Below are 27705 nucleotides of genomic sequence, written 5' to 3'. Positions count from 1 at the left end.
CGGCCCCTGACCCGGCGCAGATCCCAGCGAGCTCCATGGTTCTCCACGGAGCTCCGGGAAATGAAGCGTCGGAAACGGGGCCTAGAGAGCTGCTGGAGATCCAGCCGATCTGAACCCGACCGATTGCGGTTAAGAACCTACATTAGGTCTTATCTCGCTGCGATGAGGGAGGCGAGGTGTAATTACTTCTCCACCCTCATCGCGTCCGCAGATAATCGCCCGGCCGCCTTGTTTAGGGTGACTCGCTCCCTTCTTAATCAGGAGGTGAGGGAGGATCCCTTGCAGGGTCGTGCCGAGGAGTTTAGTCAACATCTGTCGGATAAAATCGCTCGGATTCGGACCGGTTTGGACTCCAGCTGGGCAGAGTCTGGCGATCAGGACGCGGGCGGTCTTGTCAATGTTATCTGGGAGGAGTTTGATTCTGTGACCCCTGATGAAGTGGACAGGATTATGGGGAAGCTGAGTTCCACCACATGTTTATTGGACCCGTGCCCTTCTTGGCTGGTTTATGCAGCTAGGGAGAGGACACGAGGCTGGCTCCAGGCGGTTATATCTGCTTCTTTGAGCGAGGGTTATTTCCCCACCATCTTGAAGGAGGCGGTGGTGAGACCTCTCCTCAAGAAGCCTGCCTTGGACCCAGCTGTATTGAACAACTTTCGTCCAGTCTCCAACCTTCGCTTTCTTGCGAAGGTTGTTGAGAGTGTGGTGGCACATCAGCTCCCTCTGGTCCTGGATGAAGCGGATTATCTGGACCCTTACCAATCGGGTTTCAGGCCCGGGCACAGCACGGAGACGGCATTGGTCGCTCTGGTGAATGATCTCTGGAGGGCTCGGGATAGGGGATATTCTTCTGTCCTAGTCCTATTAGACCTCTCGGCGGCTTTCGATACCATCGACCATGGTATCCTGCTGCAGCGTCTCAGGGGATTGGGAGTGGGAGGCACGGTTTTTCAGTGGTTCTCCTCCTATCTCCTGGGACGCTCGCAGTCGGTGTTGGCAGGGGGGCAGAGGTCGACCCCTAGGACTCTCGCTTGTGGAGTTCCTCAGGGGTCGGTCCTCTCGCCTCTCCTGTTCAACATCTATATGAAACCGCTGGGTGAGATCATTCGTGGTTTTGGAGTTGGGTATCATCAATATGCTGATGATACCCAACTTTTTATTTCGACCCCAAACCACCCCAGTGATGCCCTCGCTGTGATGTCCCGTTGCCTGGAGGCGGTTCGGGTCTGGATGGGGAGGAACAGACTTCAACTCAATCCTGACAAGACTGAGTGGCTGTACATTCCGGCTTCCCGGGACACCTGGGATGTTCCACCTCTTTCTATGGGGGGTGAGCTTTTACCCCCTGTGGATAGGGCTCGCAACTTGGGAGTCCTCCTAGATTCACGACTCACTTTGGAGGATCACATAGTGGCCGTGACTAGGGGGGCTTTTGCCCAGGTTCGCCTGGTGCGCCAGTTGCGGCCCTATCTGGACCGGGAGGCCTTATGTACGGTCACTCATGCGCTCGTGACCTCTCGCCTAGACTACTGTAACGCTCTCTACATGGGACTTCCCTTGAAGACTACTCGGAGGCTCCAACTGGTACAGAATGCGGCCGCGAGAGTTGTCTTGGGAGTTTCCCGGTACTCCCATGTTACACCTTTGCTCCGTGAGCTGCATTGGTTACCAGTTGTCTTCCGGGTAAGGTTCAAGGTTTTGGTTATGATCTTTAAGTCCCTACATGGCATGGGTCTGCGATACCTCGAGGACCACCTGCTGCCGGCGTCGACTGCCCTCCGCCCTGTGCGCGCCCACAGAGAGGGCCTCCTCAGGGTGCCTCCTGTCAAGGAATGTCGACTGGTGGCCCCCAGGGGGAGGGCCTTCTCTGTGGGTGCTCCGGCGTTATGGAACCAACTGCCGGTTGAGCTCCGGATGGCATCAGACCTCCGATCCTTCCGTCGCGAGTTGAAGACCCATTTATTTGAACTAGCGGGTCTGGCCTGATGGGGGTACATGGGTTTTTATAGGCTTGTTTTATTATTCTTGTTTTAACTTGGGCATTGATTTAATTGTCTTTTAATGTTTGTATTGTTATTTATATTTATGCCCTGTGAACCGCCCTGAGTCCCTTTGGGAGAAGGGCGGTATAAAAATCTCAATAAATTAAATTAAATTAAATTAAATTAAATTAAATTAAATTAAATTAAATTATATATTACTATAGCCTTCTTAAAAGATACCTCAATTATGGAATGCATTATTAAAGTGGAAAATTATTGCTGCTTTGTAAAAAAAATCTGCATACTGCAGAAAATTTTAATAACCAAACTAATAGGTATTTAGAGCTGATTATTTATTCTAAATCATACTAGAATTGTTGGAAGTCAAGTTGCATAATGATAATGAAATGCACCATGAGCCAATTGCAAAAGGCAGCTTTGCTTGGAATAGCTTACATCCTGCAATGATACCCTTAACAGGATCAAACAAGAACATCTGCCTGTCCCACATCTTTAGGAGACTCAGTAGGTGGGTAAAAATGCCAAATCCACTGTAAACATCTGCCGAGTGTGTGAACAATTTGTAAGAAGTGTGCACCTTTTTTTCCAGTTAACTTTTGTTTTCAGGATCCTACAAATGCTAACTTAGTTGAATGAATTAATGAAAAACCAAAATAAAAATCTCTGGAAATAACAGATACAATCATGCAAGAATTTATAGCAATTGGGGCAGAAGCTCTTAAAAAGGAATCAGAATTTTTATGTTGTAGCAGCATTCCTTTCTCAATTATTCCTCACCTGCATGGCCGCAAGAACTTCAGGGTCACTAAGAATTTCATTGAGACCAGGCATGCTTCCCATTCCAGGCATGCCTCCAGGAAAACCACCTGAAAATATAAGGAATATTGTTATAGAAAAAGTATTACAGTCAAGCTAAATTTTATTTCTCTAAAAGTAGCAAAATTTTGCTACATTATTTATATTAATCACAAATGGTTGCTAATAGCTCGTTAGAGAATAGTACTGTGTTATTTATTTTATTGGTTGTATTTTTATTGGTCAATGACTGAAATAAAAGTTATGTCTATTTTCCTGTTTTGTGTACTAAAATCCATGTTGCACTGTTTAATATCACAGCCAAGGATGATTGATAGTAATATTAGAACATTACATACAAACATCAGAAATATAGCACTTCCATATTTGTTTGATGAATCCAAGTACAAAACACATTTTCTTTTCCCCCCAGAAGTTAAGCAAAATATTATGATCCCAATTCATATGAAGCTCAAGTTTCTTCTATAAATACTCTAGATGAATACACACCTGGGAAACCACCAAACTGAGGTCCTCCTGTCTGTCGGCGAGCATCTTCCTCCTGCAAACATGAAAATATGTACTTGGTCTCCAATAAGAATATGTAAAATCCACCATTTCAAAGATGAAACCTATTTTTCCTTCAAACCTATGTCAACCCAGCCATTTAGGAGTGGTTCTGGAATTCACTGGAAATAAATCTTCCAACCCCATTTGTTTACATTCAAAGAAACCAGCATATGTTAAATGGGAAACTGTTTTACAGGCAGCCCTTAACTTACAACCAGTCATTTAATGAACACTCAAAGTTACAACAGCTTCAGAAAGGGTAAAATATGGTGCCCCCACAAGGCAATTATTTCAGTGCTTGGCAACTGGCTAAGATTTACAACCAGTTGCCAAGTCCACTGGCGATCATGTGATCACCATTTGCAATTTTCTGTGTGAACTTCCCCAGAAAATCAGTGAGGAAGCCAAGTTGTCTGTAGCCCACTAAAAGATTTCCTCTCCATGCATGGAGGGGAGCTGAAATCCTTGCACATTTGTTTTAATTGTGGCTTGTTCAATTTGTAGGACTGCTCAACTCTTCAAGTGACCCTGGGCAGCAAACAATTTTTTTTAAAAAAAATGCAAGCATTAAAATACATAGCAGCTAAGAATAAAGTTCCCATCATGACTAAATTAACCATGAAATAGGTCCCTGCACCATTCAGGGCCCCAAGCTTAGGCCCAATGGCTTTCTAATATTACACCACCAAAATGCCTATTAAACCATACATAGTTTATACCTATAAATTGTTGAGTTTTCTCATTATGTTAATTTACAACTGAATAAATAATCTTGTAATATTGTGTGAAGTGGAAATCTGACTACTGTTGGGTAAGAAGCCATTTTTATGATGTTTGGGGAAACACAGACTTGTACAATATGAAATTAAGTACTTTTCATAATGTGTTATTCCAGTAGCTGGCACAATCTGCCAGCTCAGACCTAAATACAGATAGTACTCAACTTACAACTGGTTGCTTAATGATTGTTCAAAGTTATGATGGACCTCCCGAGAGCTACTTACAATTCATTTTCAAAATTACAACAGCTGCATTCCCCACAATCAGATGATTACATTTTGGATACTCGGCAAGGCTCACCTTTATGGTCATTTGCAGTGTCCTGCACTCAAACAACAGCAATTTGCAATGTTTTTTGCTGGTGTTTGGTGTTTACTTCTGGCTTCCAGCAAAAAAATACCCACTGGGGGAAATGGATTCATTTAACGAATGCAGCACTTGCTTAATGACCACTGCAAAAAATGTTGACAAATCAGGTGCAGTCACATGATACAACCATATGACTGCAATTCCAGCCATAAATTGAGGACTGCCTGTACCTGTATGCATTTTTCAGGCAGGCTGCAGATATCATTAATCCACACCAATCTCTAGGGGTATGGGCAAAGAAAAACTTTAGTTGTTGTAAATCTTCACAAGCAAATCAGGAGGTTATGAAGGAAGAACAACTGGGTACCAGAGTTAAGAAATGAAGAGAACATGCACAGATCTCTTGAATTTCTGGAGAAATTATAAAAGGATTTGGAAAAGTACAGTATATGGAAGCAGAGAGAGGATTATTGCTTCAGTTATCTTTTTCCCTACATATTCTTTAAACTCAAATCATCTAGCCATGAAACTGCATTAGATTTTTTTTATTAGTCTGTAAGGTGCTAGTTAAATTTTATTGTTTCATGGGTTAATTTAAGCAGTAAACTTTGCTCAGGCTTTTTTTTATTCCCACCTCAGGCTGTATCCAAGATTTATTTTCTCTAGATACAATATAAAAACATTTTTGAGGTCACTAATTACAGAAGAGCAGCAGCACCCTGTGGTCTGTCCAAAACATCAAATATGTTTAAATTAAAACTGTTTTTAAACTGTTGCTCGTTTAAATCTATTTATAGAAACTTTTTCATTTTTCCTCCCCTGAATTTTACCCTTTTAATTATCAGAAGACAGCACAGCCCTCTCATACATCAGGGCTAAGGAGAAGATGTCAGGTGATGGGTCTCTTGGAAGACAGGTGGTGGGTGTATAGATTACTAAGTTCCTAGGTAGAAGATGTGTCAGGGTATGAACTTGTTTGACAACTCTAGTCTTCCCATCTAAGGACTAGATGGTCTACATGGGGCTGCCCTTGAGGACCACTCGGAGGCTTCAACTGGTGCAGAATGCGGCTGCACGAGTTGTGATGGGGGTTTCCCGATACTCCCATGTAACACCTCTACTCCATGAGCTGCATTGGCTTCCAGTTGCCCTCCGGGTGAGATTCAAGGTGCTGGTAATGACCTATAAAGCCCTAAATGGCTTGGGTCCAGGATATTTGAGGGAACACCTGCTGCCAGCATCAAACTCCCTTCGTCCAGTGCGCTCGCAGAGGGAGGGTCTTCTCAGGGTGCCGCCAGTAAAAGATTGCCGGCGGATAACACCCAGGGGGAGGGCCTTTTCTGTGGGTGCGCCTGCCCTCTGGAACCAGCTGCCCGTGGAGCTCAGGACTACCCCTGACCTACGTTCATTCCGCCAAGACCTGAAGACTTGGCTCTTTGAGCTCTCTGACCCAGGTTGAGAATTTTAACTGGGGTTTTATTTTCAGGGATAATTTAATCTTTTATTTGTCTTTTAACTTGGTATGATTTTAAAATGCCCTGTAAACCGCCCTGAGTCCTTCGGGAAAGGGCGGTATATAAATCTAATAAAATCTAAATCTAAAATCTAAGGACTCAACTATGCCACTGTATGTTTTTGAAGCTCCTACCCTTTGAGCTTTCTCGTGTTCCTCTCGGGCTTTTTTTACTCTTTCCATTCTTTCTCTAATGTCTTTTTCTTCACGCTTTCGTTCGTATTTCCTTCTGTGTTCTGCAATCTTCTGAGCCTGAGATACAAGATGAATAAAATTTGTCACATGTATACTATAATTTATACAATATAATTCTAGCATTCTAGAACAACTGTTTAGTTTGTATTTTGTCAATTCTCAAGAACTGTAGGGTTATAATCTACACTAATTCTTTCCTTCAACACTGTTACAGCTCCAAAGTATCTCACAGAATTGTCTAAATTTGGCAATACACTAGTCTTTTAGGTGAAAATCAGTTTCAGTAGAAAAAGTTAACTCTCCCTTAAGATTTAAATAAAAAGAATTAATGAGAAACAGCCTGCAAGTTTATTGGCAGAATGAAGAAATAATAACTCCAGCAAAACTCTTCAAAAGAACTTCTGGGACTGTGTTAACTTTTTGTTTTCTTTCATACACAACACATAGACAAGTAGCAAAGCATTAGAACCAGCAATGCTTTGAGATCTATAACAGTTAAAACAAAAATTTGGTGAAGAGAAACTTTTTATTTAAGAAACTTATGGCATTAAATATATAAAACTGATAAATATTACAAGCTTACAAGCTTAAACTGAAGTAGTTTAACCAGCATGTGATTTGAAGCGGACAGCCACACATAAGGCAATCATTCTTATTTGAATAATTTCAGTTCTGTGCTTTTAAAACACAGAGGAGCATAAACCAATATCCACCTATTTTGAGTAGTATAAGTACATGAACTGACAATTCACAACAGGACAAGAATTATAGCCTTAAGAGTATAATTATGCAGGCCAATATGAACATCCATCTTCCTCAAGGAATTATGCTATAATTGCTGCATGAAAATATTCAGAAAATTTCTTCTAAAGTTCCAGCCAAACCTTAGGATAGATTTCACATTTGTATTGATCCTAAAAAAATCACACTGAAACAACATTATAGAGTAGATGCCTCAGGGTAAGTTACTGGGATTATCATGCTTTCAATTTGCAGTTTCCAATGCAAAAAATGCTTAGCTGAAATGGTACTTCTCTGTCTGAAGAAATTATCAGTACATAAGATTTTTTTCACATGTAGTTCATTTTGTAGAGGTTCCTCAGTACATTTTGTTGCACTCTCTATAAATACAAGGTAAAAACATGCCCAGGCTAGTTTTATTTGTGTCTCTGAAATTTATAATTTAGGTTCAGAGATGTAAGGGAAAGAGGGGATATATCTCAAGCAAGACAACACATTTGCAAGAACAGAAATTTCCTAGGCAATGTTCTTTTCTTAATGGGAAAAGCAAGAAAGCAAAAGCCATGAAATCAGCAATGCTGCATCAGGATTTTTCTTTTCAAGAAGTTTTTTTTTCTTTTGCTTATAAGAACTAAGTAAGATAAAGCTAGAGAAAAAGCTACATTCCATTCTGTAATAGTTTTCAATGATACAGGTAGAAACATAAATGGTTCAGGGTTACTTGATCCACATACACATCCTGGGATAACATGACACTGGAGGAAGCATCGTAATATACACAAAAAGCAAATGAGAGGGGCTGTGGTTATAGAAATTTCAACTATACACATTCTCATTGTATATAAAATAAAAAATTACTGAACCATTATTTCTTTTGTATAATACTAAAATAGAGATCAGGACTGGTCAAATGCTAAAGCTTTTAATGTTAGACCAGAAGTAACAACACAAATTAAATTGTCAAAGCTAATATAATATGTAATCATCCAGTTTATGATGTAACTAAAAAGAGGATAGTAATTTTTTGAATTATGTTATTTATAGTATTCCCTTGTGGCAGACTAGCAAAACATTCAAGCAATACTGTATTGCACCCAATGTGCCATTTTCAGAACCTATTCATATTTTACTTATCTACAGCTTGTCCCGTGGTAATAGGGAGGTAAATGATTTAATCAAGGCTTTTTTAAAGAGACTTACAATAAATTAGTGGCAAGCTTGCAGACCATGACTTTGTGGTAACAATTGTCAGAATTACAGAACTATAATATCCTTACAAAACTGGAGTTAAGAAAAAATCACATAAAATCAAGCTAGCATTTTAGCACAAGGTCTATAAAATATCATAGAAGTGAAATCATCAGCTAAGCAAGAAGTCTTCCAAATTTTCAATCATTACTTACGCGTGGCTGTACTTCCTTAAGCATGGCACTAGCTTCTTCATCATAATCCAGTTTACATGCCAAAGCTAGATCATGTGCAGCCTCTTCCCAATGACCCAGCAGCCTGGCAAGAAAATTATCAATTCCAGTCAGCATCATTTGAGACAATGTTAAAAACAATTTTAAGTCATGGGCATAAATAAGAAAACTTTTAATAATATCCAAATGTCCTTTATTTTCAAGTTCTGCATTTTTAAAAATTGAATAAAATTAAAAGTTACTGTGTAACATGTAGTGGAGATAAAAGCAATACATCTTAAAAGTTTTCTATTTAACCTAATCTTTAGGTTAAGATAAAGATTAAAATAAAAAGAATATAAGAGGGTAGCTTTGCTTTGGTTTTTACCTGTGAGCTTTTCCTCGCCATTTGTAGGTCTGTGCCGAATCGGGATTTATCTGAATGGCTCTATCACAATCCCTAATGGCAGCATTTGGCTTCTGCATTTTCACAAAAACACTGTCAACATGAAAAGCATACATCCTTAACTAAAATAAATAAAATACCATTATGCTTTGCAGCCTAATACTTTTAGCAACTGAGTTAAAATACTATTCAGCTCAATACACTGATCACTTTCCACAAAATTCAATACATTTTGCATTTACCCTATTTAAATATATCTGAATTATCATATGTTATTATAGAGTACCATTATATAATTCCTGTTTAATGTTCATTAAAAAATTTTGATTTGGGATCATTAATATGTTTTTAATTACATAATAATTACGTTTAGCTTTAACTTAAGTTTCAACAAAGTTATGCCACATGAAGTTCATTCCCATTTTTAGTAAGCCCTGAACGCTATTGTATCGCCATTTAATAACCATTACTTGGAGGTATACAGGCTCCAAAACTGGAGATAATATATAGCCACTGGGAGTAGATACCATAAACAGTTATTGTAAAGAGTTAGAAAAAAGCAAGAAGCAAAGATATCAAAACATTCCTGAAGTCCTGACAAACAAGACAGTATGTGGAAGAGATTTTGGCTGGCTCTTCCCTCATTCATCGGAATGTAAGAAAGAGGGTAGGTAAAGCACAATTAGTCTTGCAAGGTTTGTTATTATAGCCTAGCTAACATACAGCAGGGCTTTTCAACCTTTTCAGAGATTGTACCACTTTTAGGATATGGCAATATTCGAGTACCACCAGTCACCTAGCAGGCGGGCGTGGCTTGCTTGATGCCACTCACTGGACACAGCTGATTCGAGACAGCAGGGTCAGAACGGAAACAAGTCGCATCGGCTAACTCGATCTAGGGACAACTCAGTACCCCACAAACTCGCCTCCCCAAACTGCTAGCAGCCAAGCGCATGCGCACATGCCCCGCATTCCAGGTTTGGGGACTTTTATACACAGAAGGAGAGGGCCTTCTCCCTAAGCCCAGGCATGACTGGCAATTTGCTAGCTCAAATGTGGATACAAGTCTGGAATGTTTTTGTGTGCGTTCGTGTGTATAGCACGCTAAAGAGATGTTATTTTCCCAATCCCAGACATCGTTGGTGTTTTCATATCCAGTGCCCCCTCCCGGCAAGGCAGGAGGTGGACGTTTGTAGGAAGCAGTTTCCTCCGAATCCAACTTGACAGATCTCTGAAGAGCAAGAGGAGGCGGCAGGGGAGCAGCACTCCTGGGTCCTGCACAAGGGAGGCTGGCCCTCTTGAAAGGGAATTCCCATGTCCAATGCTAAGGATGCTGGTTTGTTGGGGCAGCCTTTCCTCACACAGCTTCCCTGCCACCCACTCCTCCTCTCCAGAGATCTGCAGGGGAGACAGAGATCTGGAGGGCAAGGTGCAGCCTCCATATTGGCCACTTCTACTTCTCCAAGCCCTCCTCGATTAAACATACATTATATATAAATTAATTAGCAGGAAAAATAATCTAGCACTCCTGAATTCTTTACCCAAGGGGAAAGTTCACAGCCTGCAGGTTGTTAGCAAAGTCGTCAAAGAATGTAGTTATTGCTGCTAAAGACAAGAATAAATAACTAATCAAATTTGCAGCTCTCTCCTGTTACTACATCCTCTTACCTCCAGAATGTAGCCTGGGATTGTACAAGGGGTTACGGCTAGGCTAAAATTCGGCTGAGTAGTTTGCAGCCAGTACAGACCTTGCCAATGTGATTTTAATAGCCCAGGAAGGGATAGGAAAACCCGAGCAAAAATTTGGAATCAATAAATCATGGTGGACTACGCTTGTTTTGCCCTATTTTGATTCTCCTCCCTAGCAGCAGCCCATTGATTTTAGAAATGCATGGCCAAAAAGGTACAGGCCTTCAGCCTCCCAATCTCTGCTTAGAGAGGAATTTGCATTTTGGCGAGGGTCAGGCCATACACCTGCAATCAAAGGAAAAACCCAAATCCAGCAGGCCAGAACAGAAGGCAGCCATTCACCGCACCCCTCTGTTTCCTTCTTGCCCCCTGGGCCCAGACGCAGTCACTGCTCCTCGCCATAGTTGGGGTGAGGCTTGCAAGTACCTCCGTCCGCTTCGTCCTGCAAAGCGCCGCTCACCTGGAGCTCTTGCCTGCTGCCATGCCGGCAGACTCATCGGCATCAGGAAGGCTCCGAAGAAGGTAGCTGCGGGGGAGGAGGAGGCTTTCCAGCAGGTGCCGCCATGCCTGCAAGCGCGGTGCTGCCCCTCCACTTTCCAACCCCAAAATTCTGGAATAAAGTTGGGCAGCCTTTGAGCGGCCCTGACAAGCTGCAGATCTGATGTAGCCTCGGTTGCTGCCTGCTTCCTTGCCTGGGCGAGGCTGGAGCTCTTAGCCTTTAGTCGGGGTTGCTGGATGGCGGCAGGAGGGAGCACTGGGTGAGCGCCACTTTGTAGGAAGAAGCAGATGGAGGTACTTGCAAGTCCCACCCCAGCTATGGTGAGGAGCAGCAACTGCATCTGGGCCCAGGGGGCGAGAAGGAACCAGAGGAGCATGGTGGCTGGGCTGCCTTCTGGCCCGCTGGATTTGGGTTTTTCCTTTGATTGCGGGCTGGGGTGGGCTGGCCCTCATTGTCTCCAGGGTGGCCCTGGGCCAAATGTAAACACCCCAAGGGCATGTCTATTGTATAATCCTCTCCTCTCTCCCCCTCCTCTTGTCTTCAACTGACTCCTTTCTCCAGTCAGCTGGAGCCTGGTGCGGATCCTGGGAGCTCCGCAGAGCCCCAGCAACACCGCAGAGCCCCAGCAACACCGTGGCTCCAGCTGACTCTCCTACAGGCCTGTGCTACGTCGCTGCCACTTCATCTCATCCCCATGCTACACTTTCACACTTTTTTTTACAGCGCTTTTCAACCCTTCGTTAGGATACTACCTGCCAGGTGCTGACATACCACTAGTGGTACACATAGCACCAGTTGAAAAGCCCTGCCATATAGTATTAGTCTTCCCATGGAATTTAAAGTATACAATTGCACTAGTATTAAACAACAGAAAAAGTAACTAAGGTAAAAAAACACAAACTTAAATATGGCTATCAAGACAGAAAGCAGGCTAAAAATGGCTAAAAGTACCCAAAATGACCATAAGAATTATAAAAAATATCCTCTTATTTCAGAATAAATCAGTATAACAGATTCTTAATCATTTATTCAATAAGAAACTTTTAAAAGTCTATAAAATAATTCATAAACATAGTTCAGATTATACTATGTTATGTTATGTTATAGCAGAAACATTCAAATGTAAAGTCTCACCTGGCTCTTTTGGCATACAGGATAGCCAAATGAGGATTCAATTTGATGGCTTCTGTGAAAAGATCAATGGCTTTTGGAAGTTCACCTGAAAATATAAACTTTTAGTGAAAAAGCAAATCATTTTAAATTTGGAGGCCTAGAAATGTAGAAGAGAAGGAGCGTTGTCTTACCTGAACGCCTTTTCTCAGCATGGCAATGGAGAATCACAGATGGGTTGATCTTGCCTTTCTCCCCTAGAGACTAAGTCAATCAACCTTTGCCACACCTCTCTTCCTCCGGCTAGGAATCCCCAGTCACGACGAAGGTGCAGCAGTTGATTTTTTCAAAGTGGTGGCCCAAATTCCCCTGACACAGGATCGGATGGACCCTAGGGGGAGAGTGGATTCTCCATCGTCATGCTGAGAAAAGGCGTTCAGATAAGACAACGCCCCTTCTCTAGCATGACGAATGGAGAATCCAAAGACGGGACATACCAAAGCCTCACTGTCCCTATGGTCAGGAAGAAGTCTGGGCCTGTGTCCCACTATCTGTCACTACTCTTTGGAGAACTCTCCTGCCAAATGAAGCGTCTGCTGAGGCAAACTTATAATGTCTCACAAATGGGAAAGGGGACGACCATGTCGCTGCCTCTTCGATGCCTGTGTCGCCCATGCTGCTGAAGTTGCCGCACTGCAAGTGGAATGTGTGGTGATGTCTTGGAACTGGCAAGGAGTGCGTCTGGTACACCCCTGCTATGCAAGCCCTAATCCATCTGCCGATAGTAGAGGCAGTCACCTTCTGACCCATTGAAGAGGGCTGGAATGAAACAAATAGAGCTTCAGATTTGCAGAGTCAGTTCGCTTAATATAGCGATGCAAGGCTCTACGAACGTCCAAGGTGTGCCACTTACATTCCAAATTGTGGGACGGCTCAGGACAAAAATCTGGCAGCACAATCTCCTGTGAAACAATGAGTTGATTTTGGGGACGAAGGAGGGGTAGGACCACCCTGTCATTATGAAAAATACATGTCATCTCTATTTGAAAGTGCTGCCAATTCCGAGATGCGCTTAGCCGATGTGATGGCTACCAGGAAACCTTGAATGTCAAGAACCGTAGAGTGGAGATTCTGATGGGCTCAAATGGAAGTGAAGTGAGAGCCTGTAAGACCTTGGACAGGTCCCAAGAGGGATATCTGTGAACCACAGGTGGTTTGCTGTTGATTCCTTCCCTGATAAAGGAACATACCATGGGGTGTTGAGCGAAGGGTTCTGAGTTGCCATATGTGAGCACCGTAGACAGGGCAGCAACTTGTCTGCGGATTGTGCTGGGTGCTAAGCCCTTCTTAATAATCCAAAATTCTTGGAATGGGAATTGTAGCTGGATCTAATTGTTGTCTCCCACACCAGTTACAGAAATTCTTCCATGTGGAATCATAAATTCTATTAGTTGCAGCCCTTCTTGAAGCCTGAATCATGGTAATCACGTCTGATTAGTAGGTCTCTTTTGTTAGGAGTCTCCTTTCAAATGCCAGGCAGTTAGCTGGAGCCACTGAGGCTCTGGATGTTGTAGAACCCACTGGCTGAGGGAGATGCGATCACGGAGGAGAGATCGAGAGACCTATCAGGTCGCCATACCACGGCCATCTTAGCCAGTGGGGAGCCATGAGTATCAACTCTGCCCATTCCTGCAGTATCTTCCAGATAACTTCCTGGATCAGAGGGAGAGGAAAGAATGCATACAGGAGCTCTTTGGGCCATGGGCTGCGGAGGGCATCTACCCTTTCCGCCCCTGGAGACAGGAACCGGGAGAAGAATCTCGGGAGCTGGGAATTCACTGGGCTAACGAGCAAGTCCAGTGCTGCATGATCGAACCTCTCCGATATCTCCCTGAAGAGATCCGGGTGCAGGCGTCACTCAGTGGTCCACTGTTGCCCTGCTCAAGAAATCCGCTTGCCAATTCATCTCTCCTGAGATGTGCTCCGCCTTGAGGGACGAGAGGTTGGTCTCTGCCCAGGCTCCTAATAATTGAGCCTTGGCCATGAGACCTGGAGTGGGGTACCCCCTTGCCTGTTGATATGGGCTTCCACCGCCAGGTTGTCCGTGAGGACTAGAATGTGTTGCCTTGCCACTGTGTTGCAAAAGTGGTGTAGAGCCAGATGTATAGCTCTGAGCTCCAACCAGTTTATGTTGTGCTTCAGATCTGACCAGGACCACCAGCCCTGGGCCAACTGGAATTGCAGGTGTGCTCCCCAGCCAAACAAGCTGGCATCCGATGTTAGGATGAGTCGGTTGGTTGGGATCCTTGAGTAAGGTTCCCCTGGCCATCGCTGGGGAGACCCACCGCTGGAGGGATTTCAGGGTCTGTGATGGGACCCTAGCTTGTGGTTGGAGGAACTGGTGCCTAGTCCCTGGAATGGGAGCAAGAACCATTGGAGGGTTCTGGAGTGGAGCTGAGCCCAAGGAACTACTGCTATACAGGAAACCATCTTTCCTAGCAGTTCAGAAAGGATTCCTAAGGTGACTACTTGCTCCCTTGGAATCTGGGTGACTAAGGATCGGATACTGTCCCGACGTTCCTGAGACAGGTAAACCTTGCACTTCCTTGTATCTATGACCGTGCCCACGTGAAGCAGGCAGGTGGATGGAACTGTCTGGCTTTTCTGAAAATTTACTGAAAACCTGTGGCCCTGGACGGTCTTGATGGACAATGCCAATTCTGACTGAGCCAATTGGACTGAGGAGGATTGAATGAGGATGTCGTCCAGATAACACTGGACATGCACCAGAATGGTCCTCAGATGCGCGGCCAGCGCCGCTAGGACCTTTGTGAATGCTCTGGGGGCAGATGACAGGCCAAATGGTAGAGCTCTGCACTGAAAATGGTGACCTGAATAGCAGAACCTGAGGAATTTCTGGTGTCCGGGAAGGATGGGAATGTGTAGGTAGGCCTCCATCAGGTCAATGGACATCAGGAGGTCCCCCCTTCTGATGCCTGCTAATATGGATTGGAGCATTTGCATTTTGAACTTCTTGTACGCTAAATGGATATTTAATTTCTTTAAATCTAGGATTGCCCTCCACCCTCCCGAGGCCTTCGGAACGATGAACAGAATGGAATAAAAACCCCGTCCCTTCTGCCCTGCCAGTACCGGTTCTATGGCCTGGATCTCCAGGAGATGTTGAATGGCCTCTTTCATGAGGCTTCTTTTGACCGGATTTTTGGATGATGGTCAAGAGACGAAATGCCTCGGGGGGGGGGGGGGAGGGTAGAGTTGAACTCTAGAGTCAGGCCAAATCTGATGGTGTTTAGGACCCAGAGATCTGTAGTGGTGTTCTCCCATTTGTGTGCAAAAAGAGCCAACTTGCCCCCTATGGGATAGGCACCTTTGCTGTCACTTGGACTTTCTGAAAGGATGGCCTTCCACGCCTCAAAAGGACCTTTTGGCCTGAAATTGCTCTCTGGGTCTGTCCCTGTTACCAGATCTGTCGAACTGACATTCTGGGCTGGGAGGATAAGGGCGGGAGTAATGAGTGAATTCCGACCCTGTATCGGTTGAGCAAAAGGACTGCCTGCGGGCGTAAGGGGTAGCTCTCCTGTCTGCTCTCCTAATAAGATGGGACATGACCTTACGCTTATCCTTGTTCTCAATTAGATAAGGGTTTAGTACCTCTCCAAATAACTGGCCTCCCATGTAAGGGGCTGAGGCCAACCGCCACTTGGACCTAGCATCCACTCGCCAGTGTCTGAGCCACAGAAGTCTGCGGGAGGTAACATTAGATGCTAATGCCCGGGAGGAAAAACTGGCCGCGTGTAATAATGAGTCAGCCATGTATTCTGATGCAGCCACTAATTTGTTTAAACCTTGGTGCATCCGTACCTCTTCTGGTGGGACCCTAGCCTGCAATTGGCGAAGCCAGAGGAGTGAAATTCTGGCGAAAAAGGAAGTTGATGTAGCTGCCTTTACTGCCCATGCCAAGGCTTGATGGGTCCTGCGGAAATTAAGCTCTGCTTTCTTGTCCTCTGACTTCAGAACCTCTGCTATATCCCCAGACACAGTGAAGGAAGAAACTAATGGTGCTAAGGGCTCATCTACAGTGGGGACTGCTAGCACCTCTGACAGTGCTGGGGCCATATTAAATAACTTTTTATCAGTCCTCCCGGGGGATGGAAAAATACCTGGCATTCCCCATTGTCTTTGGACTACATTGAGGAAAAGGGGAGGACAGGGAATGTCCTGCTGGGTAAACGTTGGTTCTTGAAAAGACCTTACTGGTAAGTCTCTGGCTGGTGGAAGTTTCAGCCTGAGGGACACCTTCAGGACCAAGTTGAGCAGTACTCCTGGCCTTGTGAAGTAAGGATTTAAAGAGGGCCGGATTAAACAGGCCTATAAAAGGAGGGGGATTAGGAGATAACTCCTTAACTTCTGACATTCCCTGCTCTCTCTGTTCCTCATCCCCCATGACCAACATTCTACTCCTGGAGGAATGGAAGCGGGAAACTGACCCTTGGTATGCGGCTGCTTCCGCCTGGCAGAGATATGACACACTGCTGTGAGATGGGATCCCTGATGCTATCGACTCAGGTCGAGCTCTCTGGTGTAGGGTCGAAGCTATGGCTTGGGCAATAGCCTGAGAAATCAGAAACTTCATTCGTTCTGATAGTTCTGTCTCCTGAGCCTCTGGAGGGTGAAGCCCTGCCGCTGTAGGAGTGAATGTGGCCTCTGGGCGCATAGGTCTACCTGTACTTGGAGGAGCAGGGATCTGAAGGCCAAGCCCCTCATTGGAAAGGGGAACCATCTCCACCTGTTCTGCCATGGGAAAAATGAACTGACCTGTTTCCCCTGCTGGAGACCAGGCACTTGGAGAAGCAGAGGTTGAAGGAGCGTGTTGACGGCCAAAAATCGATGCCTCCATGGAAACAGGAGTAATCTGACCAACCTTTGCATCTTTCTTTTGCTTTGCAGCTTTGAAGAATTGTTTTTCCAATGCCTGGTACCTCCTGCTTGCTTCTTTCTCAGCAGCTTTGGAAGACCTTTTGCCAGAGATAGCTTTGGATCTGAGTTTCCCAGCAGCCTCATGCTTGGCTGATCTGAATTTCTTGTGCCTGGAAAAATGGCAACTGCTACACTTCTGCCCTGCCTAGAAGCTATAAATAGCCTGAGGCTTCAGCCGAAGCCTGCAAAACCGCTCTGACTCTCAGCGGTTTGAAATGTAGCGCTGATGTCAGCGCAGGGAAGGGAAGGGAAGGGAAAGGTAGAACCTGGGAAAATCCAACCGTTTTGTCTTTGGTAGAAACAAGAGCCAATCTTTACCACGTCTCTCTTGGGCTAAGACTAAGTCGTGACTGGGGATTCCTAGCCTGAGGAAGAGAGGAAGAGAGGTTGATTGACTTAGTCTCTAGGGCAGAAAGGCAAGATCAACCCATCTGTGGATTCTCCATTCGTCATGCTGGAGAACTGATTGGACATGAGGTATAGATTTAGCAAAAATGTCTTAGAAAAACAGACACTTAAGTGGTGATCTTCCCTGGTGGCTTCATCACTAACTTCTTATGGGAAACTGGTAGAAGTCACAAATGGTCATCATATGACTGGAAGATGCTGCAACTCTCCTAAGTACCAACCAGAACTTTAAGGACTAGTCTTAAGCACCATTCAGTATCATCGTAACTGAACAGTTGCCAAATGAGGAGCTGTAATCCAAGAACTACCTCTATAGGTGTATCTAGTAAAAAAAGTGATGTAGTATATATACACTGACCTTCACTTAATGCATTTATAGCTTCCATCTTCTTTTCGTTGGCCTGGTCCATCATCTCTTCTGTAACCTAAAAACAAAGGCAAAGAAACCAGAATACAGATCAAAGCTATAATCCATTCACGATACAGTATCTGGATTTAAAATCAGATGGAACATTCACATATTACATTTAACCAAGAGCTGATTAGTGCACAAGTGTCTGCTTTTGGGCTGCAAACCAACTGCATGTGATTGTACAGTTAAACATGTCATCTGAACATAGGATAAAAGATACTGCTGCCCCAAACTGGCCAGACAGCATTGCTTCAAAAAAAATTAAGTCATGGTTACATCTTTTGGTTAATTCCAGTTAGACACATTCTTCATCCTGTCAATAGCAAACATATATATATATATACATACACACACACACACACACACACACACACACAGCTTAGCTGACACAATTAGCTAAAAACCATGAAAACTCATTGCTAGCTGAACCAATAATAAGGAACTAACAGTCACACGCAGGCATGTTACACTGCTTTTTTGTTTAAGTGTGACACATAAATTCAGAGTTCCAGACATTATTACCTCAACATTTTCATCTCCCATTGCCTGAGGTTCATCTTTGTCTGGTTCAATCACTCCTTCATTATCAATTTCTGCAAACCAAAATAAAATCACAAACATATATTTCAAACAAGAAGAATTCAACTTGGTTCATGTGACACAGAAGAAAAAAAATAATTACATCAAAGGGACTTCAGTACTGGTAACTAACCTAAATCACTTTCTTCACTTTCAGGCTCAGGTGGTTTTGGTGGTTCTTCTGCCTTTTCTTCTGCTTTTGGCTAAAAAAAAAGAGTCACTGATTAGTAACATCCTCTTTTTCTCATAAAATGCTATGTATATTTAAATATAAAATAATCAGGGAGTAAATCTGGTAACTATTGATGCAGTGACATTCTTGTGGAAGATTTTAAAATAACCACAGGTGAACTCATCCAAACTGTGATATATAGTTATAAATATCTGCTTGGCAAAGGATAATGAAAACTCAAGAATTAATTTAAAATCTGTGTGGATTTGGAAACATATATAAACACAGAATGAGAGGGAGCATAAAAAAGCACCTCTGACCAATAATATATTAAAATATTGTTGTTCTGTGAAGGTTCCTCTCTCAGAATCTCCTTTTGCCAGTGGCTGAGAGTGAAAGAATTCAATTAATAAATCTAAAGAATGATGGGCGTTATTACTTCCAATGGTTTTTGTAGGGAAAAAGACTTTCTGTAAGCACACAAAATATGGTTAACAGGGAGTGGAGAAGCAGGAAAAAATAAACCAGGGAATGAAGTGTTGCTGTGGAATGCGGTCTATTAGGACCAGAAGAATCTGCTTGGCCCATAAATACAACAGTATGTTTTAGCGGAACAGGTATTCCAAGCAATAGTTACACTTCCTGAGCATTTCCAGAATATAGGAAGTGTATGCTATTGGCCAACAGAGCATAGTTTTGCAGTACAATACTACATTACAGCAATGTGTTTACCTGGAAGATTTTTCCAGAGTACTATTTTATACAGTGCTGTGTGACTATAGGCAGAATAATAGACACAAAATCTAATGGCTGGCATTATTTACCTATTTTGCCAGTATGGGAAAGATAAAGGATCATGATATACAACAAAATGCAGGATCACAGGAAGCAAATAGTTTCATGAACTACACCAAATCCTGAAGCTAAAAGTGAGATTGCAGGAAAAAAAAGAATTCTTATAACATTTTCTGCAGGGTAAGATTACATCCAAGAGAAAATAAAATGGAAAACGTAGTCAAAGCCATCTAGAGGATATTGTATTAGTTATTATAAATATCCCACATTGTGGAAAATTGCTCTTTGTAAATATTGTGGTCTGCTTCTGTCTCTTTAGAAGTTTCCATAATGCTATTCAGGTGAGATTCAAGGTGCTGGTGATGACCTATAAAGCCCTAAATGGCAAGGGTCCGGGATATCTGAGGGAACACCTGCTGCCAGCATCAAGTTCCCTTCGTCCAGTGCACTCGCACAGGGAGGGTCTTCTCAGGGTGCCGCCGATTAAAGATTGCCGGCGGGTAACACCCAGGGGTAGGGCCTTCTCAATGGGCGTGCCTGCCCTTTGGAACCAGCTGCCCGCGGAGCTTAGGACTGCCCCCAACCTCCGTTCATTCCTCTGGGACCTGAAGAACTGGCTCTTCGAGCTCTCTGGCCCAGGCTGAGAATTTTTAATTTTAATTTTAACTGGGGTTTTTATTTTCTCTCAGGGTTTCATTTAATCTTTTTTAATTGTTTTAACTTTTGTATTGATTTTCTTTTAAATATCCTGTAAACCGCCCTGAGTCCTTCGGGAAAGGGCGGTATATAAATCTAAATAATAAATAAATAAATAATAAAATAAATATTTTCATATAGATAGGTAGGTAGATAGATAGAAAGAAGACATATACATATACCTCTTTTGTTTGTATTTTACCTCTGGTCTTATGGCTACAATAAACATTGATAGACTTTCCATTACCCTTATTTTTGAAGTAACAGGAAATTTGAGTTACAAGAGTTCAAAGCAAGACATAGGGAGTGAAAATAAAAATGAAGTTACTTATCAACCTATCAGAACATGTGAAAAAAACCCTTCCCTTGCAGAGATAAAGGTGGGAAAAGAACAATATCCCCTTTTTGAAGTATTGTATATTGTGGCCAAGCTTCTTCCTTACCTCAGGAGTTGTTTCTGTTGAAGTTTTGCAAGGAGCCGGTGGTATTGCACCTCCCATGCTTTATAATAAAAGAAAAAAATACCAATTAAAAGACACCATTAAATATCAATATAAACATTTTGGCTTAAGTTAAATAAAGTAATATTTGGAATCCATAATATCTTGTAGCAAAGATCTGTTTATGAGCTCAAGAATTAGCAGAGCAGATTTTTTTTTGCTTTGGATATACTGGATCTAGTTTTCTAAACTATTTTTCAGGAATGCTTTAACCTTCAATATTAAACTGTTAGGACAGTGATCTTCCTACTTTAAGAAGGGAGAATGAATATTATCATTTGCAGCTTTCTGATCTAGGAAATATGAAAATATGAAAAAATATTTAGGGATGTTTAAGAGGATCCTATTCTAAGCATAACTTTCATAATATAGAGATAATTATCGTGAGCACAGAAAGTTAGTATCCTTAAAAGTATTCAATTCTGAACTATAAAGTACATGATAGGGGGAAATACTATTAAAAGAAAAATAAAATACACATCAATCCCAGGTACTTTTCTAGAGCAAATGGTGCTGATGCTCAAATACATTTAATGTTTCAGTATTTATCCCCAAAACCTTTACTTTGCCTATCTGTTTGCCCCCAAAATGCCCAGCAAAAATGGAGTGAAATTGTATCTGTACCTTATTAAATTCATGATGGCATACTACATTGCATCATCCAGAATCACTGACTGAATTCTATGAATATTTTCTAAAATAAAAAGATTTGCTGTATTGCATTATTTTCCTTTCCCTTTAAAATATCATATCTTGAAACTTTTGATTCAAGACAATTTTAGAAAAATGATTACAAGTGCAAATATTTAGTATTAATCTTTGATTTGCTCATTTTTAGCTCAACATTCATGTTTTTATGTTTATAGCTCATTCATATGCTAAATGAGGCACATTTAAGACTGATCATTGGAAGCAGGAGTCTACAAAAGGCTGATAATAACTATAATAATAATACGTTGGAAGGGACCTTGGAGGTCATCTAGTCCAACCCCCTGCTCAGGCAGGAAACCCTATACCATTTCAGACAAATGGCTGTCCAGTCTCTTCCTAAAAACTTCCAGTGTTGGAGCATTCACCACTTCTGGAGGCAGGATGTTCCACTGGTTAATTGTTCTGTCAGGAAGTTTCTCCTTAGTTCTAGGTTGCTTCTAATTCAGAATTATCTCACAACCTGTCCCAAAATCTTAAATCATGTTTGTCCAACCTTTTAGCTTGTATCAAGTGAAGAGGAATTGTCTCAGACCACATATAAAATATGTAATATAGTTAATTTATATAAACAAACTTTATTTTTATTATCTTATAGGGCCATATTACTAGCTGTCCAGGGCCGTGGCTTGGAGACACCTATCTTCAATGATCTAGATTTGTTTTCTACTAGCCAACAACCTCCTGAATATTGCTCATCATAATGGTTGGCAATTACACAACTGAAACCCAACAGGTCTAGAAGCCCCTAGATGGGAAAGAGTGAACTAGTTTCATCACTTTAGCTACAGCCAGAAACATAATGGAAAGCCTCATCTACAGCCTGCCTCTTCAATGCCACTTTGAAATAATTGCTTTTGCAATGTCATGGCGCCACTAAAGTCTGCACTTGCAGTTTCATTCTTTTTGCAGAACCAATTTAATGAGGTTTGTTACTAGAATATGAAAGTGTCCTTGTAATTGGCTGTATAAAGAAGTCTGACTGCTCTCTAGCTACATATGAGACAACTAAGAGATAAGAATCCTGCTGCTGCAGGCTGTAAATCCAACATTCTATGTTGTACAGAAGTGAATGGGATGTATTAGCAAGTTCATAAATCTAAACTAAAATGATGGCATTCTTCCACAATTGATTTCCAGCAATCGGTACATAAGCCATGCAGTCTAAGATACAGGATAGAACAACTGGCAGTATTAATGGCCTCTAATAGCATGATCCTCCATGAATTCATCCAGTGTTCTATTAAATATGCAAACTGTCATTACATAAATAGTGAATTCTGTACTGAATTCTACAGTCTTTCCTTACAGACGAGCTATTCTAACCCCTTAATTACTGTCACCCCTTCATGGATTACTGCCTTGTCGTGGCGAAGGGGCTTGTGTAATTCAATGAAGCTATGAGCTATGCCGTGCAGGGCCACCCAAGACGGACAGGTCATAGCAGAGAGTTCTGACAAAACGTGATCCACTGGAGAAGGAAATGGCAACCCACTCCAGTATCTTTGCCATGAAAACCCTATGGACAGTACCAAAAGGCAAAACGATATGACGCTGGAAGATGAGCCCCTCAGGTCGGAAGGCGTCCAATATGCTACTGGGGAAGAGCAGAGGGCTAGTACTAGTAGCGCCAGAAAGAATGAAGCGACTGGGCCAAAGCCGAAAGGACGCTCAGCTGTGGATGTGTCTGGTGGTGAAAGGAAAGTCCGATGCTGCAAAGATTTTTTCTCCATAGGAACCTGGAATGTAAGATCCATGAATCAAGGAAAACTGGACGTGGTCAAACAAGAGATGACAAGACTGAACATTGACATCTTAGGTATCAGCGAACTAAAATGGACAGGAATGGGTGAATTTAATTCAGATGACCATCAGGTATACTACTGTGGGCAAGAATCCTTCAGAAGAAATGGAGTAGCCTTCATAGTCAATAAAAGAGTAGGAAAAGCAATACTGGGATACAATCCTCAAAATGACAGAATGATCTCAGTTCGAATCCAAGGCAAACCATTCAATATCACAGTAGTCCAAGTCTATGCCCCAACCACCAGTGCTGAAGAGGATGAAATTGACCAGTTCTATGAAGCACTACAGCACCTTATAGAACTAACACCAAAAAATGATGTTCTTATCATCATGGGGGATTGGAATGCTAAAGTAGGAAGCCAAAAGATAACTGGAATAACAGGCAAGTTTGGCCTTGGAGTGCAAAATGAAGCAGGGCACAGGCTGATAGAATTCTGTCAAGAGAATACGATGGTCATAGCAAACACTCTTTTCCAACAACCCAAGAGACGGCTCTACACATGGACATCACCAGATGGTCAACACAGAAATCAGATTGACTATATGCTCTGCAGCCAAAGATGGAGAAGCTCTATACAGTCAGTAAAAACAAGACCAGGAGCTGACTGTGGCTCAGACCATGAGCTTCTCCTTGCAAAGTTTAGGCTTAAACTGAAGAAAGTAGGGAAAAGCACTAGGCCAGTCAGGTATGAATTAAATCATATCCCTGTTGAATATACAGTAGAGGTGACAAATAGATTTAAGGAATTAGATCTGATAGACAGAGTGCCTGAAGAACTATGGACAGAGGTTCGTGACATTGTACAAGAGGTAGCAACCAAAACCATCCCAAAGAAAAAGAAATGCAAGAAAGCAAAATGGCTGTCTGAGGAAGCTTTGCAAATAGCTGAGGAAAGGAGGGAAGCGAAAGGCAAGGGAGAAAAAGAAAGATACACCCAATTGAATGCAGAATTCCAGAGAATAGCTAGAAGAGATAAGAATGCCTTCTTAAATGAACAGTGCAAAGAAATAGAAGAAAACAATAGAATAGGGAGGACCAGAGATCTTTTCAAGAAAATTGGAGAAATGAAGGGAACGTTTAATGCAAAAATGGGCATGATAAAGGACCAAAATGGCAGGGACCTAACAGAGGCAGAAGAGATTAAGAAGAGGTGGCAAAATTACACAGAAGAACTATACAAGAATGAGCTTAACGTCCCTGATAATCACAATGAGGTGGTCACTGACCTCGAGCCAGACATCCTAGAATGTGAAGTGAAGTGGGCCTTAGAAAAGCTGAGCAACAACAAAGCTAGTGGAGGTGACAGTATTCCAGCTGAGCTATTCAAAATCTTAAAAGACAATGCAGTAAAAGTGCTACACTCAATTTGCCAGCAAATTTGGAAAACTCAACAGTGGCCACAGGATTGGAAAAGATCAGTTTACATTCCAATTCCTAAGAAAGGCAGTGCCAAAGAATGTTCAAACTATCGCACCATTGCACTCATTTCTCATGCTAGTAAAGTCATGCTTAAAATCCTACAAGCTAGACTTCAGCAGTATGTGGATCGAGAACTACCAGAAGTGCAGGCAGGATTTCGAAGAGGCAGAGGAACTAGAGATCAAATTGCCAACATACGCTGGATCATGGAGAAAGCTAGGGAGTTCCAGAAAAACATCTACTTCTGCTTCATTGACTATGCTAAAGCCTTTGATTGTGTGGATCATAACAAACTGTGGCAAGTTCTTAAAGAGATGGGAGTACCAGACCATCTTATTTGTCTCTTGAGAAACCTATATGCGGGTCAAGAAGCAACAGTGAGAACTGGACACGGAACCACTGATTGGTTCAAAATTGGGAAAGGAGTCCGGCAAGGCTGTATACTGTCGCCCTGCCTATTTAACTTATATGCAGAGCACATCATGAGAAAGGCAGGGCTAGATGAATCAAAAGTTGGAATTAAGATTGCCGGAAGAAATATCAACAACCTAAGATACGCAGATGATACCACTCTAATGGCAGAAAGTGAAGAAGAACTAAAGAGCCTCTTGTTGCAGGTGAAGAAGGAGAGTGCAAAACTTGGGTTGAAGCTTAACATTAAGAAAACCAAGATCATGGCATCTGGCCCTCTCAATTCCTGGCAAATAGATGGGGAAGAAATGGAGGTAGTGACAGATTTTATTTTCCTGGGCTCCAAGATCACTGCAGATGGGGACTGTAGCCAAGAAATTAAAAGACGCTTGCTCCTCGGGAGGAAAGCCATGGCAAATCTAGACAGCACACTAAAAAGCAGAGACATCACCCTGTCAACAAAAGTGCGTATAGTCAAGGCTATGGTCTTTCCAGTTGCAATGTATGGTAGTGAAAGTTGGACCATAAGAAAGGCTGAGCGCCAAAGAATTGAGGCCTTTGAACATTGGTGCTGGAGAAGACTCCTGCGAGTCCCTTGGACTGCAAGGCGATCAAACCGGTCAGTCCTAGAGGAGATCAATCCTGACTGCTCTTTAGAAGGCCAGATCCTGAAGCTAAAACTCAAGTACTTTGGCCACCTAATGAGAAGGAAGGACTCCCTGGAGAAGAGCCTAATGCTGGGGAAGATCGAGGGCAATAGAAGAAGGGGACGACAGAGAATGAGGTGGCTGGATGGAGTCACTGAAGCAGTAGGCGTGAGCTTAAATGGACTCCAGAAGATGGTAGAGGACAGGAAGGCCTGGAGGAATGTTGTCCATAGGGTCGCGATGGGTCGGACACGACTTCGCAGCTAACAACAAAAATTACTGTCAAAGAACAAACTGGCATTTTGAAAAAGTGGCTAAATAAAGTAAAATGGGTAAACAAGCAGAGAACATTTATAGTTGTGAGGAAGCTCATTTCCATAGCATTATAGACAGCCTTTGACTTATGATCATTCATTTAATGACCAAAGTTAAAATGGCACTGAAAAAATGGCTTATGACCCACTCAGCATTCCCATGATCATGCTATCAAAATTCCAGTGCTTGGCAACTGGCATGTATTTACCATGGTTGCAGAGTCCCAGGGATTGCCATTTGCAACTTTCACAGCAGGTTTCTGATGAGCAAAATGAATGGGGGAAATTCCCTTAACAACCACATAATTTGCTTCATGACCACTAAAAAGTGTGCAAAATTGGCCACAACTCAACCTCATTGCTTAGGGACAAAAGTTATGGGCTCAATTGTTATCATACGTTGAGGAGAACTGTATAGCATTTGACCCCTAAATTCTATATTAGGCTTTAGTAAAGTTTTACTGCTTACTATGGAATACATAATTTGAGAAAACTACTTTCTTTCCACATAGGGAAAATAAAGTCTTCTAACGTTAAGCAACTTTAAAGTTGTCTTTACCACAGAGAAAGGATTAAAAATAGGAGGGGGGGAAAACCCCAAGAAATGTACTTGTCACTTAAGATACCAGAGTTTGTGTGAACATGTGGGAGCACTAACCCTGACAATCACATCTATAGCTCCAGCAACTGACACACAACTCCAATATAATTGTGTGTATAGATATGATACAAGAAAGGTTTTAAAATATCCTTTCCTTCACATAAAAGTATTCTTTCTCAGGCAAAGAGACTAGGCAAGTTAAATCACGCGGAAGACCCTTGCGAATCTTAAACCTTCCTAGATCTGGGGTGTGTGGCGTGAGTTGAGTAACTGAACAGAGGCCAGGTTTCAATCATTCGACTAGTCCAGGGGTCGGCAACCTCGGCTCTTTTATGACTCGTGGACTTCAACTCCCAGAATTCCTGAGCCAGCATAGTTGAAGTCCACGAGTCATAAAAGAGCCGAGGTTGCCGACCCCTGGACTAGGCCTTACCATTAAAAACTCGGTATTACGTTCCCCAAATCGTTTCTGATTTGCGACAGAGACAAATTAAAGAAGGCGCCTGACAACGTGAGATCAATACAAACTGTCGCCCTCTAGAATGACTTATTTAACAAGCACTAGTAACCTCTCTGTAATCCCAATGAGCCTTGGTTTCCCAACTTCTACAGGCGATCCCCCGAGAGACATAATTCATGCCGCCCCTTAAAGGAAGATCAAAATAATTTAGCCCCAGATATTCACCATCCCAGGACCAACTTCGACAACTTTAACCACAGGTGGCGGGGGTGGGGAGGGGAAGGAGGAGGGAGCCGAAGGGGCAACGGTAAAAGAAGCGGGAATAAGCAGCACCACCTGCTTTCCGCTCGGGCTCGCCGGGGGCGGCTCCAGGCTTACCTCTCTATCCACTCGCGGAAGAAGCTCAGCTCTTCGGAGTGCAAGATGGCAGAATTCTGCTTGCAGAGTTTCACGAAGCTCCGCAGCTCACTCAACTTCTGCGGGTCCATGGCCGGCCCTCCTGTCGCGTCGCTGCCGCCTCGCCTCACAGCTTCTCTCCGGGAGAAACAGCCGGAGCTCCCAAGCTGCTCCTCTTTCCCCCCCCCACCCCCTCCCACTTGCAGGCCTTGCAGTCACGCGCCGCACGGTGCAACGGCTCGGCCAAGCCCTCTGGCACCCTCCTCTGTAAGGCGACTCCCGCTCTTGCCGCTCTACCCTCCCCGCGCCGCCGAAGCTCCTCCTCCGACCCCGCCTTCTCTTGAACCGCCCCGATTCCCCGCCTAGGTTTTG

At 43.0% G+C, this 27705-nt stretch overlaps 1 protein-coding gene across 1 annotated transcript in view; it reads right to left on the bottom strand.

The window, feature by feature from the left end:
• Nucleotides 1-27561, bottom strand: part of ST13 (ST13 Hsp70 interacting protein) — a 31511-nt gene extending 3950 nt beyond the window's left edge. The window contains exons 1-11 of the mRNA XM_083366402.1: nt 27316-27561; nt 20514-20571; nt 18541-18610; nt 18351-18421; nt 17775-17841; nt 12035-12119; nt 8695-8805; nt 8310-8412; nt 6106-6222; nt 3309-3360; nt 2781-2869 (exon numbers count right to left, since the gene is read on the bottom strand). Coding sequence (XP_083222528.1) covers nt 2781-2869; nt 3309-3360; nt 6106-6222; nt 8310-8412; nt 8695-8805; nt 12035-12119; nt 17775-17841; nt 18351-18421; nt 18541-18610; nt 20514-20571; nt 27316-27425 — 933 coding nt within the window. The 5' untranslated portion in view covers nt 27426-27561. The remainder of the gene's footprint in view (nt 1-2780; nt 2870-3308; nt 3361-6105; nt 6223-8309; nt 8413-8694; nt 8806-12034; nt 12120-17774; nt 17842-18350; nt 18422-18540; nt 18611-20513; nt 20572-27315) is intronic.
• Nucleotides 27562-27705: the final 144 nt, after the last annotated feature.

Source organism: Vipera ursinii, assembly GCF_947247035.1.
Source record: "Vipera ursinii genome assembly, chromosome: 6".
NCBI classification, from domain to species: domain Eukaryota; kingdom Metazoa; phylum Chordata; class Lepidosauria; order Squamata; family Viperidae; genus Vipera; species Vipera ursinii.
The sequence above is the reverse complement of the archived record's forward strand: the minus strand, read 5'-3'. Positions and strand labels throughout refer to the sequence as shown.